This window comes from Symphalangus syndactylus, chromosome 13 (assembly GCF_028878055.3).
Source record: "Symphalangus syndactylus isolate Jambi chromosome 13, NHGRI_mSymSyn1-v2.1_pri, whole genome shotgun sequence".
Taxonomy (NCBI): Eukaryota; Metazoa; Chordata; class Mammalia; order Primates; family Hylobatidae; genus Symphalangus; species Symphalangus syndactylus.
The window spans coordinates 107,785,605-107,800,292 of record NC_072435.2 but is presented as its reverse complement, the minus strand read 5'-3'; the positions used below and the strand labels follow the sequence as shown (position 1 = coordinate 107,800,292).

The 14,688-nt window shown below is 56.1% G+C and overlaps 1 protein-coding gene across 12 annotated transcripts in view; it reads left to right on the top strand.

The window, feature by feature from the left end:
* Positions 1–12,937, top strand: part of HECTD4 (HECT domain E3 ubiquitin protein ligase 4) — a 234,325-nt gene extending 221,388 nt beyond the window's left edge. For 6 of the 12 annotated variants that reach the window (XM_063614390.1, XM_063614388.1, XM_063614389.1 and 3 more), the window contains exons 67-76: positions 275–465; positions 1,876–2,022; positions 2,685–2,804; positions 3,475–3,630; positions 5,220–5,323; positions 5,453–5,821; positions 8,855–9,021; positions 9,390–9,585; positions 9,863–10,085; positions 10,605–12,937. In XM_063614390.1, the coding sequence (XP_063470460.1) occupies positions 275–465; positions 1,876–2,022; positions 2,685–2,804; positions 3,475–3,630; positions 5,220–5,323; positions 5,453–5,821; positions 8,855–9,021; positions 9,390–9,585; positions 9,863–10,085; positions 10,605–10,741 (1,810 nt within the window). In that variant the 3' untranslated portion in view covers positions 10,742–12,937. Of the gene's footprint in view, positions 1–274; positions 466–1,875; positions 2,023–2,684; positions 2,805–3,474; positions 3,631–4,330; positions 4,505–5,219; positions 5,324–5,452; positions 5,822–8,854; positions 9,022–9,389; positions 9,586–9,862; positions 10,086–10,604 lie in introns of those variants that run through there. The other 6 variants (XM_055237553.2, XM_055237552.2, XM_055237547.2 and 3 more) reach the window with 3 other exon arrangements.
* Positions 12,938–14,688: the final 1,751 nt, after the last annotated feature.

Genomic DNA, 14,688 nt, shown 5'->3' with positions numbered 1-14,688 from the left:
CTGCCAACACACAGGAGTGAGGCATGGGTAGGTGCATGGTGCCACCTCCCAGAAGGATGCAGCATTCCCACTCCCACCAGCATGCTTGGCTTGCTTCTTTTGAAAGAGATGTCCCCATGAGGAGCTGTCCAGGCACCAAGAAACAACCTGGAAGGCGAGGCCGTCTTCTGAACATGCTCCAGGATCTGAGGACAGAGCTCTGTAAGAGAAATACAACAGTCATCCCAGTGCGCCCCACCTCACTTTGCCCCTCTCCCCCTGTCCCCACCCCCAGGTGCGCCTGCATCGATGTCCGACACGCACAGAAGGCCTCAAGAAAGTGGACCCTGGAGATGGACGTGGCACTCGTGCAGTACATCAACCAGCTGTGCCGCCACCTTGCCATCACACCCGCACGGCTCCATCCCCATGAGGTGTACCTGGACCCCGCGGATGCTGCTGACCCCAGAGTGGCCTGTCTCCTGAGTATGTGGCCCTGGGCCTGTGTCCTCCCCTGCTGCCTGATGCGGGCATGCCCCATGACAAGGGGCATTTACAAGGGCTAGATTCATTTAGACGTCCATCAAACAAACACTTATGAACACCTGCTATGCGCCAGGTGTGCAAGGAAGAGTGGGCTGATGAAACAGGGAGGGCAAGGCAGGGAGCCAGGACTGTGGCCTAATTAGTCCGGGGCCTTTTTTAATGCCAATGACAACAAAGCCAGGGAGCAGATACAGAAATGCACGGCTGCGGGGGATGCCCAGGCCGCTGCCTGGAGGCCCCACTGAGGCCAGGCTGCCATGGAGAGTGAGAAGCATTTATAGTCTGATAACTTGCAGTAGAGGCATTAGCCTTCATAACGGGGAACACTGTGTTTTTCTTAAAAGCTAAGATTGCAGGAAGGCCCATTCAGGTACCCCTGTGTTTCCATAGAGAGAAAGCTGTTCTCTGGGCCGGGCGCGCTGGCTCATGCCTGTAATCCCAGCACTTTGAGAGGCCAAGGCGGGCGGATCACCTGAGATCAGGAGTTCGAGACTAGCCTGACCAACATGGAGAAACCCCATCTCTACTAAAAGTACAAAATTAGCCGGGCATGGTGGCGCATGCCTGTAATCCCAGCTACTTGGGAGGCTGAGGCAGGAGAATCACTTGAACCCGGGAGGTGGAGGTTGCGGTGAGCCAAGATTGCGCCATTGCACTCCAGCCTGGGCAATAAGAGCAAAACTCCGTCTCCAAAAAAAAACTAGGATTGCACACAAAAAATAAATTGTTAATTCCCAGACGCACCCCCTTTACAAGGTGTTGGCGAGCAGCTCATTACACTCGTCCCAGGGGCTGTGCTCAGCCGCTTGCCTCATCAGCAACAGAAGCAGAGCCCTTGCTCTCTCCTGGGTGCCAAGGAGGTAAAGGTGGGCAAGAGGTTGTCCTGACTTCCGTCTGTCGCAGTGAGAAGGGTGAAGGACTGAAGGGCAGTGTGCCAGTGGCACAGTTTCCTGGTTTTGATATGACATCACCATTGGGGGACACTGGGAGAAATGTACACAGGACTCTTTGTGCCATTTTTGCAACCTCCTATATTATTATTTCAAAATAGTAAGTCAAAAAATAATATAGTGCACAGCCTTGGCATGGCCCTGAAGGTAGATGAGGGGGCCTTGGACTCCTTAAGAGCCAGCACCTCCATCTGGCCAGCCAGGGCCTTGCCCTTTCTGTATGCTTGGCATAGGCACAGGCACATTGGGGGCCGCTCACTCACTGACAGCATCTCCAGGGTCCCAGGTAAAAAATCCACCAATCCTGTTCGCAGTGATAGGGACTCCCTGTGTTGCCTGTGAGTCAGGCATCTCAGCCACCTGGCCGAGATCTCAGCCTGACTGCTCCTGCGCCCTGCAGACGTGCCCATTGAGAGCCTGCGCCTGCGCTTCGCCTTGCTGCAGTCCCTCAACACCACACTGGAGACCTTCTTCCTGCCCCTGGTGGAGCTGCGCCAGACTCCCATGTACACCCACAGCATCGCCGCCCTGCTGAAGGAGGCCAAAGGTCAGTGCCTGCGCCCGCCCTGGCCCTGCAGGAAGAGAGCGGTGACCTGCAAGACGCCAGGGCCAGAATCCACGGGCAGGTCCTTGGGCAGCCCCCCAGGTTGAAGACGCCTCCCCACCTCAACCTTTCATCTAGCAGGCAGGGCTCCTCTGGAGCAACAGGCCCACCCAAGGAAAGTTACTTTAATTATAAAAGTAACATATGCTCTGAAAAATAAAATTATTTTTAAGGTTTTCAAATTAATTAGAAATATATGAAGGTCTGTTTACTATCTGGCCTCCATATCCCTGCATCCCAGTAGTGACATTGTTAACAGATGAGTCTCTATCCTTCCAGACTTTTCTCTTCACATATAAACAGACACATGTGTGCACACACACAGCTTTTTGTCTTTTTTTAAATTAAAAATAGGTATCATTTTCTACATTCCATTTTGCAACTCTAGTTTGTTTGCATTGTTTCTGGAAATTGGATGTCTCCTGGGAATGACAAAGGCTAAATGCTGGGTGGATGCTGACACACCGCCCTCCAGTCAGAATCCGGCTCTACTGCCACCAGGGGGCCTGAGAGTGCCACACCCAGGGACCTGAGGAGAGTCTTGGGGGGACTGGGAAGGAAGGGACAAAGCCCCACCCAAGCCTCTCCCACGTTCCTCTCCTTAGGGCTGATCTTCTATGACACGAAGGTGACTGTGATGAATCGAGTGCTGAATGCCACTGTGCAGAGGACAGCGGACCACGCGGCGCCTGAGATCACCTTGGACCCACTGGAAATTGTGGGAGGTGGGGTTGGCTGCAGAGAGCAAAAAATGCAAAATGGCAGTGCCTAAACACGCTAGCGGATTTCTGGAACATAAAAGAAGGGGGTCCAGGGCTGGTGCGGCGGTTCCTCCTGTCGTTCTGCTGGAGCACCCTGGTGTGTGGCTTCCTGCTGGAAGGTCCCCTCAGGAGCTCAGGGAAGGGGCATAGCAGAAGGAGCTTGGCTCCTGGGGGCCTGCCCAGCTGCACAGGGTCAGGTGGGGCAGGCTTTGCTCTGATCAGCCATGTGCCTGCCAAAAATGGGGATTCCAGCATCAAAGGAAAGGGAGAGAAGAGCACTGGGGAGGCTCCCCAGAGTCTCTGCCACAGCATATAGACAGAAGAGATACGCGCAGAGGAAACAAGAGGAGTTGGGGGGCGAGGACCTCCCCGAGAGGCAGAGGGAAGCCTATAGAAGATGAGAAGGGGCCAAGCACTGGGGGCCCAGGAGGGCAGGTTCCAGAAGTGGGAGCCATGAGTGCTAAGGCACAGAAGGCTCTAAGGTGTTCTGAGGGTAGAGAAGGCACAGGGGGCCGAGCGAGGGAGCAGGGGTCCGGGGACAGGCACAGGCCTGCTAGGCCCAGGGTCTGTCCTCAAGGGGAGGGGAGAGGGCGGCCACGGCGGGGTGCTTTGATCAGCTCATCTCACTTTCCAGGGGAAATCAGAGCTTCTGAAAACTCCTACTTCTGTCAGGCTGCCAGGCAGCTGGCCTCAGTGCCGTCGTCTCAGCTCTGCGTCAAGCTGGCCAGTGGCGGTGACCCCACATATGCCTTCAACATCCGCTTCACTGGCGAGGAGGTCCATGGCACCAGTAAGTGGTGGCCCGCCAGGCTCCCCTCCCCGCTGGAGGAGCTGTGTTTGGTGTCCAGCCTTAGCCCCAGCTGCCCAAGACCTCCATTTCCAAAAGTAAAAGCCACATCCTCAGCACCTGTGCTGCAGAAGCCAGGTCTGCACCCAGAGCGGCCTCACGCCCGTGTCCTCCAGACCAGCCCCCCGTGGAAGCCTCAGCCAGTCCCTGCTGGGCTTGGGGACAGCACCTCTGCTCAGGCCCTCCTCGGTGCTGATTGGACCCCTCCCCAGGAAGGGCCCTGGCTGAGGAGTTGGTGGGCCTAAAAGCTTGTGTGTGCCCCATGAGAGGCAGGGTGTTGGGGAGCCCTTGGTTAAGATGGCACCATCGCACTCTGCAGGGATGAGGACTGGCAGCTGAGCAAGTGCTCCCTTGTGACCTCTTAGGCTTAGCCCCAGACATTCAGGAAACGTGTCCACTGCAGATGGAGAAGAAAGCTAGTTTCTCCGCAGCCGGGCGCACTGGAGGGAAAGGCTGTCTGGGCAGAAGGGAGCCCCCACCCAGCTCCTTCTCCCCTTTCCTCTGATCTGCCCCCACGGGAACACAGCTGCCTCCCAGACGGGGGACCCTGGCATCTTATGGGCAGGCCTCCTAGGCCTCTCTGAGAACAGCTCTGGTTCACTGACAGCCCAGACTCACGCTCGACACCTTATCCTCCCCACAGCAGCGAACCTGCCCAGAGTGCCAGCCCTGGCCCATCCTACACATAGGGAAACTGGGACTCTACAAAGCCAAGTCACTTCCCAAGGTCATGCAGCCAGCTGGGGTTCCAGGGTCCAGGCCCCTGGCCTTCCAGGCGTCAGCAGTCAGGATGCTCCTGCTTCTCCTTGAAGCAGAGGTGAGGGCCAGGCCCACCATCTGCCCCTGCACTGGGCCCCCACACTGGGTTTCCACATGTCTCTGACCAAGCAGGGTATGGGCACAGCTGTGCTCAGAGCTCCCTGACCTCAGAGTACCGATAGGGAACACAGGTAAGGCCACAGGAGATTTGCAACGAAACAAAAGGCCCATCTTGAATGGCAGCAGGAGAGGATGAGCAGTTACCGTTGCCCTTTGCACATTCACACATTTGTCCATTCACTTACGCATTCATCGGGCAAACGCGAGCCCGGGCAGTGGGGGAGGCAGTGCTGAGTGAAACAGGTGGTCCTGCCCTCAGCCTGGCCCAGAGGGACAGAGGTGGACCAAACAAGTCCACAACTCAGGCAGGCTTGCAGCTGTGAGAGGTTGCCGGTGTGGGGACCTGCGGTGACCTCACTGAATCTTTGAATGGCCTTTAGGGTAGGTACGGTCACTCTCCCATTTGACAGACAGGTGACTGAGCCTCAGGGACATCTTGCCCTCCGTGGTATCCCTGGGTGGCCCTACTAGTGAGTGGAGAGCAGGATTGGACCTGAGGCCTCCCAGGCCTGAGGTGGCTTCTTTCCACCCCGCCACAGCGGCAGGTAGGCTGTGGAAGGAGTAGCCGCTCCAGCCAGCAGGTGAGAGGGAGGGAGTGGTGTCACCTCCCGCTGGGACACCCCAGGTGCCCATGTGTTTCATCTGTCCTGCAGGCGGCTCTTTCCGCCACTTCCTGTGGCAGGTGTGTAAGGAGCTGCAGAGTTCCTCGCTGTCGCTGCTGCTGCTGTGCCCCAGCTCAGCTGTCAATAAGAACAAGGTAGGCAGAGACCGGGAGGAGGCTTCGCGCCCCCGAGCTCAGGTCCGGCGCAGTAGCTGGGGTGGCGGGGCAGTGTGTGTTTCATCAAAGCCAAACCTTTTCAGAAACCCTCCCAATCTGTGGGGACAGGTCCCTGCCACACTGGATCGGCAAGCTCTGGGAGCTTGCAGTGACTTCTCTCCTGCCTGCCACAGGGTGCAGTGGCTTGAAACACATGTTCCCTGGCGGGCACAGAGGCCCACGCCCAGGTCACCTCATGGCCACCTCCGCTTCCAGGGCAAGTATATCCTGACCCCGAGCCCCATCACCTACGGGGAGGAGCAGCTGCTGCACTTCCTGGGGCAGCTGCTGGGGATTGCTATTCGGGCAGATGTCCCGCTGCCCCTGGACCTCCTGCCCTCCTTCTGGAAGATGCTGGTGGGCGAGCCCTTGGACCCTGAGCAAGACCTTCAGGAAGCGGACATCCTCACCTACAATTACGTCAAGAAGTTTGAGAGCGTGAGTGCAAGGCACAGTTCTGGGGGGCCGCAGAGCCCGGGGCCTCCCTGCCACCTTGCTTAGGCCTCCATGCAGACCCGAGCTCCCTGCTGAGGCTGGGTTGGGATCCCACAGAGGACCTTAGGGGTGTGAGCCATGTGCCAGGAAGGCTTGTTTCATGGGGACAGAGGCCTCTGGCCTCCCTCCCTGCTGGCAGCAGAGATTGGAGGTGACATGACCAGCCCTGCTGGCCCTCCCCTCCCCCCACATTGGTGCTTGTCGCCTGGCCATGGGCAAGGGCTCCTGGAGCTGAGTGAACAGGCACTGGGAGAACGGCTGTAAGGGTGAAGGTTAAGAGTTGTTTCAGGGCCTCAGAGCACAGGAGTCAGCCCTGGGACCACCTGAGGTCAACCAAGGAGGAGGCATTAGGATGGAGCCCTTCCTGCCTCTCCAGGCCACGCGCAGGCCACGCGCAGATGTTGACAGCATGGTGCTGTTGCCCAGTGCCCCCCTGGAGGGAGATGGGGTCCACAGTCCCTCTGTTCACTCAGGGGCCATCACTGAGGCCCTGTCACGGGCCAGCCAGGCTCTGGACACTCGCCCTGTCCTCGGGGAGTGTCCAGGCTTGTCTCTTTCGCGGTGGAGGGCGGAGGGCTTTATTCCATCATCACGAGGCCAGGAGGAAAGTGAGGCTCACCAAAGGGAGGTGACTTGCCTGGGCCCTCACAGCTGGCAGGGAGCAGAGCCACCGGGAGCCCAGGGCTGCCTGCTCTGACATCCGGGCTCTCCAGCACCACACGCCCTGCAGCTGAGAGAGCCATCTTGGCCGAGTGTGGAGGGCAGCGTCCCACCCAGCGCCCCTCAAGGCCATGAGAGTGGACATTGTGCCTGAGGCCTGGCAGAAGCTGCTCTCTCCTGGGCCTCAGGTGAAGGAGGTGCCAGCTGCTTCTGCCTATGCCAGCAGAATACTCCATGGCTAACTGAAGCACTGCCTGGCCAGGTCTCTGGTCTCTGCCATTTCCCCCGGGTCACTCAGGGCAGACATTGCAAGACAACAGTAGAGCCAGAGTCCTGGATGCCAGTGGCTTCTCGGTGGACACAGAGATGACAAGGCATTGTCTAAAGGGTGGAAGAACACCCGCAGTGGGCTGGGGGTTTATGCGTCTCCTGCACTCCTCCACGGAGTCCTCATGGGGCTCTGGGTGCAGCGCAGGCTGGGGCAGCAGGGGATGTGAGGCGGGGTCCCGGCAGACAGGCCAGCTGAGGCTTCTGGCTACAGGGATGGCCAGGGCCCCAGAGGGTGTGGGATGCAGAACCACATGGTGTTGTGGAGTGCATACTAGGAAGAAATGCTCTCGACTTGTAGCAGTGGAGTATCTGCGGTGAAGGGGTAGGGAGGTTGCTACTAAGGAGACTCCAGGCTTAGACCTGAATGTCCATTCACCTGTCACTGTCCCCAAGCTGCAGTCAGTCTCCTTTGGGTCCGACCCTGTCGTCTCCCTGGTGGCCGGGCAGGCACAGTGCAAATCAGTTTCCCCTGGACTCTGATCCTGGTCGCCAAATGTGGGGAGGCGGTAGCCTGTACACCTCCACAGACAGGACTAAGTCAGAGCTGTCTGGTGGCAAGGGACAGAAATCCCAACTCCAACAAGCTTTAGAAAAAAATTGTTTAAAATGAGTTGCTCTTAGGCCAGGCGTGGTGGCTCACACCTGTAATCCCAGAACTTCGGGAGACCAAGGCGGGCGGATCATGAGGTCAGGAGATCAAGACCATCCTGGCTAACACGGTGAAACCCCGTCTCTACTAAAAATACAAAAAATTAGCCAGGCGTGGTGGCGGGTGCCTATAGTCCCAGCTACTCAGGAGGCTGAGGCAGGAGAATGGCATGAACTCGAGAGGCGGAGCTTGCAGTGAGCTGATAATCGCGCCACTGCACTCCAGCCTGGGTGACAGAGCAAGACTCCATCTCAAAAAAAAATTAGTTGCTCTTAAAACAAAAAGCATGGTGGGTTTGACTTCAGGCAGGGCCAAATCCAGGTGTTCAAACAGTGTCATCTGGTATTGGTCTCAGGCCTCTGATCCAGATTGCTAAAAAAAAAAGAGGCCAGGCGTGATGGCTCACACTTGTAATCCCAGCACTTTGGGAGGCTGAGGCGGGTGGATCACGAGGTCAAGAGTTCAAGACCAGCCTGGCCAAGGTGGTGAAACCCCGTCTCTACTAAAAATACAAAAATTAGCCAGGCATGGTGGCCGGTGCCTGTAATCCCAGCTATTCGGGAGCCTGAGGCAGAGAATTGCTTGAACCCGGGGGGCAGAGGTTGCAGTGAGCTGAGATTGCGCCACTGCACTCCAGCTGACAGAGTGAGAATCCGTCTCAAAAAAAAAAAAAAAAAAAGAAAAAGCGGTCTGGGTGCAGTGGCTCACACCTGTAATCCCAGCTCTTTGGAAGGCTGAGGCAGGTAGATTACCTGAGGTCAGGAGTTAGAGACCAGCCTGGCCAACATAGTGAAACCCAGTCTCTACTAAAAATACAAAAATTGACCAGGCATGGTGGTGGGCGCCTGTAATCCCAGCTACTCAGGAGGCTGAGACAGGATAATTGCTTGCACCCAGGAGGTGAGGTTGCAGTGAGCCGAGATTGCGCCATTGCACTCCAGCCTGGGCAACAAGAGCAAAACTCCGTCTCAAAAAAAAAAAAGAAAAAGAAAAGCATAATTAGCCTTGAGCAGTCTCTCCCAGCGCACAGGCAGAGGTGGCCTCCAGCAGTAAAGGGTTTCCCATCATAGTCGGTCCATGCCAGTGAGAGAGGATCGCTGCCTCCAAACAGACATGGGAAAAGGCCTGGAATGTGGGTCTCTTTAGCCTGGCCTGGGTCACACGCCCGGCCCTGAACTGATGGCAGGTTCTGACTAGCCAAACCTGTGTCACGTGCTCATCTGCACGGCCAAGGGTAGACCCCACCAGCTGCGCTTGGGGTTTGCCCAGCCACCTGGGGATCAGGGTTCCACCTCTCATGGCCTCATAATGAGCATCGCTCTGCCTCCACCCTCCAGATCAATGACGAGACCGAGCTGGAGGCCCTGTGCGCTGAGATTGCCTCCCAGCACCTGGCCACCGAGAGCCCCGACAGCCCCAACAAGCCCTGCTGCAGGTTCACCTACCTGACTATGACGGGCGAGGAGGTGGAGCTGTGCAGCCGGGGCCGGCACATCCTTGTGGCGTGAGTGTGTGCGCGTGGCAGGGGCTGGCAGGGGCTGGCCCGGCCAGCCAGCCAGGGTATGACAGCAGCATCTGTTCCTGGGCAATGACACGAGGACCTAGGTCAGGTGACAGGTGGATTTCACCAGAAGAGGGAGATGAGGCAGGATGGTGGGTGCCAAGAAAGAGGGTCCTCAGCAGAAGGGGTTTACTAAGAAAACAGCTCTGAGGTGGCGGCACCAGAGGCAGAAAAGGACTGGGATGACCAGGGCGGCTGGGCCCCAGTCCTCTCCCAAGAGAGGATCTAGGACCTCCGGCTGAGTGGGTGTGGCCCCCAGACCCAGCCTCTTCGGCGGTGTTCTCCCTCACCTGTGCCCCTCACCCGGGCAGGTGGGAGAACAAGGACATCTACGCAGCAGCCATCCGGAGCCTGCGGCTGCGGGAGCTACAGAATGTGGAGTGCGTGACGGCCGTGCGGGCCGGCCTGGGCTCCATCATCCCCCTGCAGCTGCTGACCACGCTCAGCCCGCTGGAGATGGAGCTGCGCACCTGCGGCCTTCCCTACATCAACCTCGAGTTCCTCAAGGTAGACGCCCCAGGGCCAGGCTGGGCAGGGAGGTGGTGAGCCCCAGGCGTGCCTCCCTGTCACCCTCAACTCCAGCAGCAGGCATCGACAGTGGCCTGTCTCAGCTCTGTCCTTGCCACAGACCTGTATCATTGTCATCATTGTCATCTCCCTGTGCTCACAGCCCACACGTTGCACCCTGCCCCAGGATTGGGCCTGGCCTGCAGACCCCAGGGCTGGGGAGGCACTGGGTAGGTGGGGCTCCAGGGCTCCTGACACCTGGACCTCTCCTTCCCAGGCCCACACCATGTACCAGGTGGGGCTGATGGAGACGGACCAGCACATCGAGTTCTTCTGGGGGGCCCTGGAGATGTTCACCCAGGAGGAGCTGTGCAAGTTCATCAAGTTTGCCTGCAACCAGGAACGCATCCCGTTCACCTGCCCCTGCAAAGATGGGGGTCCCGACACCGCCCATGTGCCCCCGTACCCCATGAAGATCGCCCCCCCAGATGGCACAGCAGGTACTGCCCTCCCCTGGCCAAGTCCCAAGTAAGGACACACTAGCCTTTCTCTGTTTGGAACCGGGGCTGCCAGGCCCCATGTGAAGGGAGAACAATGAATAGGAGCCCCACATGCCAAAACCCAGACATCATTGAGGATCAGGGCCGGGCAGGAACCAGCCATACAGGCCTGCTGTTAGATACTTTCTCATATCTTAAAAGAAGCTGAAAATCCAGAATGCTTCAAATCTTCTAACTTTTAAATGCAGAAAAATGGTTAAAAAAAAAAAAATACGAAACAATTTGCTGGGCAGACAAACCCATCAGCAGTTTGGCACATGTGCTGTCCAGCAGCTCTCTCCCCTTTTCCCTCCAAGAACATCTTGCAGGTTCCCAGGCCCTCATCCCCCTCCTGCTGGGCCCCAGGATTGGCTTGGGGCTACCCAAGGAGGCAAACCTGGAAGCAGAGGCCAGCCCAGCTTCCCTGGGAGCCTCACAGACGTGGGCCCAACCCTCTGATGCTGGCTCGGTTTCTTGTAGGTTCCCCAGACTCTCGCTACATCCGCGTGGAGACCTGCATGTTCATGATCAAGCTTCCCCAGTACTCCTCTCTGGAAATCATGCTGGAGAAACTTCGTTGTGCCATTCACTACCGCGAAGACCCCCTCAGTGGCTGATGGGAGGGAGCCCCAGAATTAGGCTGTCACTGAGGCACCCACTCTGCCGGCTTGGGAAGCCACCACTGCAGCCCGTCCCTCCAGGGCCCTGTGTGAGGAGTTGGCAACATTTTGCTTTTCCGAACTTTCATCCACGTTCCAGGGCCTCCTGGAAGACTTAACCTTTTGTCTTTGTACGTTTCGTGATGGGTTGGTTCTTTTGCTGCCTGTTTGTGGTCTATTTGTAGGATAGTTTAGTTCCCAGACAGTTTGTGTCTAATTTGATCTTCTTGGACATTGTCCCTCATGGCCACCAGATTCTTATGCCATAAGGCCCCAGCTGGTTCCCCATCACAGAACCACCCAGCAGGAAGCCGGGGGTACAATGACCTTGGCCACACAGAGCGCCTGTGCTTTCAGCAGAGCACCTCCACAGACAAGCCTGTGGCCAGCCCTGCCCTCCAGCCTCGAGCTGGAGTTGCTCCAGAGGCAGCCCCAGCAGGCCTCCCTCCACCTAGAGGTGGCTGGGCCAATTGCCCAAACACACGAGACACACAGGGAGCTTTATGTGTTCATCTTCCTGCTTTAGAACTTGCTCCTGGTCTTGGTTTTTCTGAGGAAAAGCCCACAGTGGTTCCCCTGCCCCTCCCATACCTCCCTATCGTGCCGTCTGTCTCTTTGGGCCCTGGTCTGACAGTTTTCATCTGAGGCCTCCTCGGGAGCAGGAGACTTAAGGGTTCATCCCAACCTTAGTTCACAGAGCCTAGCTGGGTGCATCCCAGCTGCAGGCGGTGAGAAGACACCCAGAGATGGGGGACAGTGCTCAGGTGGGGGTCTCCTCTGAGACTCTGGTTGAAGAGGAAAGCACATGATTCAAGCCTACCCCACAAAAAAGGAGCACAAAATGCTCAGAAATGGCCCTTCCTCCCTGCAGTGACGTAGGACAAGGGAAAGGGCCACATCCCCGTTTTCAAAAGAGTGGACTGAGGTGCTCTGCTCAATTTGGGGTCTGCTTTAGTGACCCAGACACTCAAGTCCAGATGGAGACTCCAGGGGGGTCCTTCTGCCCCTCTGGCCAGCCCTGCCCAGCACTCCCCATCACCCCATGTAAGTGTGTGTGCCAGGGCTGAGCTGCCTCCAGGCTCACCCACTGCCCCAAATCGGTCTTTGTCCAGTGGTACTCTGTTCATGAGCAGCACAGGCCATCTTGTTGGACACTGTCACTTTGGGCCTTGCCAGGTCTCACAGAATCACATCGCTGTATTTATTGTATAATATTGTGAATATTGGAAGTTTCGAGTGAGTGCTATCTAGAAGGTTTTGGAGTGTGGATGCTGGTCCAAGAAAGAAGATGTGCCCTGGCCTGCTGGAAAGATTGTGAGTTCTAGAGATATTGCCGTTAGCATCCATCTCCTCCCCGTAACTAACTCTTAGGAAATGCATCAAGGACCATTACAGAAAGGATCCCCTGACCTAAGGATGAAATCGACCTTGGGTTAATCATGACAGCTGCATCAGTTGTATTTGATGCAAGTCACCTCTGGAGGTGAGTGCCCGCAAGCAGTTCCCCTGCTTTGAAAGAAGATGGTCAGCCCGCTGCCTCCCCAGCGGCCACAGCTCCTTTGAGTGTCGGGGGTCACATCCAGGATGTATTCCTGACAACAAGGATCCTTTTATTTTCATTTCTGCATAATGAAAAGAGCCTTTCGATTTATTAGAAGTGGTTTTTCCTCCCTATATCTATCTTTAAATTCTTGGTTCTCTTTAGCCCTCATCCCTTGAATGGACTTGTCAGCTACCTCCCCAGGAGGAGTTCAGAAGCTTCTGTTGGCCATCACTTGAGTAGATGACAGCTGTAAGGTATCTGCTGCTAACATGGCTGCTTCTCTGAGAGCACATTGAGGTCCAGACAGATCTAAACCTTGGCCCTAAAAAATGTGTGCTGTAAAGTTACTTGATGTATATTTATTATAATTATTTATGGTTGCATTTAACAAACTTTTCATTCAATCTGATGCTATTTACACCATGCTGTGTAAAGGAAGCTCACTAAAGGAAAAAAGTCACACCAATAAATAACCTTCATCTAATTTTGATTTACCTTAAGAGTTGTGTGATCATCTACTCTTGCTGAGCAAGTTCAAAGGCTGGCATGCTTGGATGGCTCTGATATTTAAGTGCTGCCAAGTGGCTAGGAATTAAAGTGTTTCTAATTATTATGGTCTCTTGGCATTTGACGTGATTCTTACTCCGTGAGGCTTTTAAACTACCCTTCCCCGAACCTGACTGACTCTTCAGTCTGTGCATTCCATGTAGAAATTACGAAGGCAGGGGAATCCAAAATCAAAGCTAAACCTAACCCTACATCCCCTGCCCACTTTTTGTCCTGGCAGCTAGTCTATGCGCTTGGGCCTGGTGTGGGCATTTTCCTCAAGCAGATTGTTACCATGGCACAGTCTAGGCCCCTCTTAGACACAGCTCCTCCTTCAGGAGCAGGCAGTGGATGTAGACCTACCTTGTGCAGAAGGGACATACAGGAAAGAGATGAGGACTTGCTGAGTCCTGCTGTCCATGATCAACACTCAGGTCCTTGCACAGCTGCCTCCCTGGCCAGGGAGCCCAGGTTGGCTATACTCTGGATAATCTCAGTTCTCTGTGACCTGCTTGTCCCCTCCTACTGTTCCATGGTAGTCCTCACCCAGAGCCGCTTTATTCTCATGCTCTCAACTCCACCTTTCTTGTACTTCGTAAACACTAACTTTGGAAGGGTGGCAAGATAGCCAAATAGGAACAGCTCTGGTCTGCAGCTCCCAGCAAGCCCAACACAGAAGGCAAGTGATTTCTGCATTTCTAACAGGTATCTGGCTCATCTCAATGGGACTGGCTAGATAGTGGGTGCAGCCTACGGAGGGCGATCTGAAGCAGGGTGGGGCATCGCCTCACCCAGGAAGCACAAGGGGTCAGCAAACTCCCTCTCCTAGCCAAGGGAAGCCATGAGGGACTGTGCCGGGAAGAACAGTGCACTCCAGCCCAGATACTAAGCTTTTCCCACAGTCTTCACAACCTGCAGACCAAGAGATGCCCTCCGGTGCCTATGCCACCAGGGCTCTGAGTTTCAAGCACAAAACTGGGCGGCCGTATGGGCAGACACCAAGCTAGCTGCAGGAGTTTTTTTCATACCCCAGTGGCACCTGGAATGCCAGCAAGACAGAACAGTTCACTCCCCAGGAAAGTGGGCTGAAGCCAGGGAGCCAAGTGGTCTAGTTCAGCAGATCCCACCCCCATGGAGCCCAGCAAGCTAAGATCCACTGGCTGGAAATTCTCACTGCCAGCACAGCAGTCTGAAGTCAACCTGGGATGTTGGAGTTTGGTGTGGGGAGGGGCGCCTGCCATTACTGAGGCTTGAGTAGGCGGGTTTTCCCCTCACAGTGTAAACAAGCTGCCAGGAAGTTCCAACTGGTTGGAGCCCACCACAGCTTGGCAAATCTGCTGTAGCCAGACTGCCTATTTAGACTCCTCCTCTCTGGGCAGGGCATCTCTGAAAGAAAGGCAGCAGCCCCAGTCAAGGGCTAATAGATAAAATTCCTATCTCCCTGGGACAGAGCACCTGGGGGAAGGGGCGGCTGTGGGCACAGCTTCAGCAGACTTAAACTTCCTGCCTGCTGGCTGTGAAGACAGCAGCAGATCTCCCAGCACAGCACTCGAGCTCTGCTAACGGACAGACTGCCTCCTCAAGTGGGTGCCTGAACCCCATGCCTCCTGACTGGGAAACCCCTCCTGACTGGGAAACCCCTCCCAGCAGGGGCCGACAGATACCTCATACAGGAGAGCTCTGGCTGGCATCGAGCGGGTGCCCCTCTGGGACGAAACTTCCAGAGGAAGGAACAGGCAGCAATCTTTGCTGTTCTGCAGCCTCTGCTGGTAATACTGGTCTGGAGCGGACCTCCAGCAAACCCCAGCAGACCTGC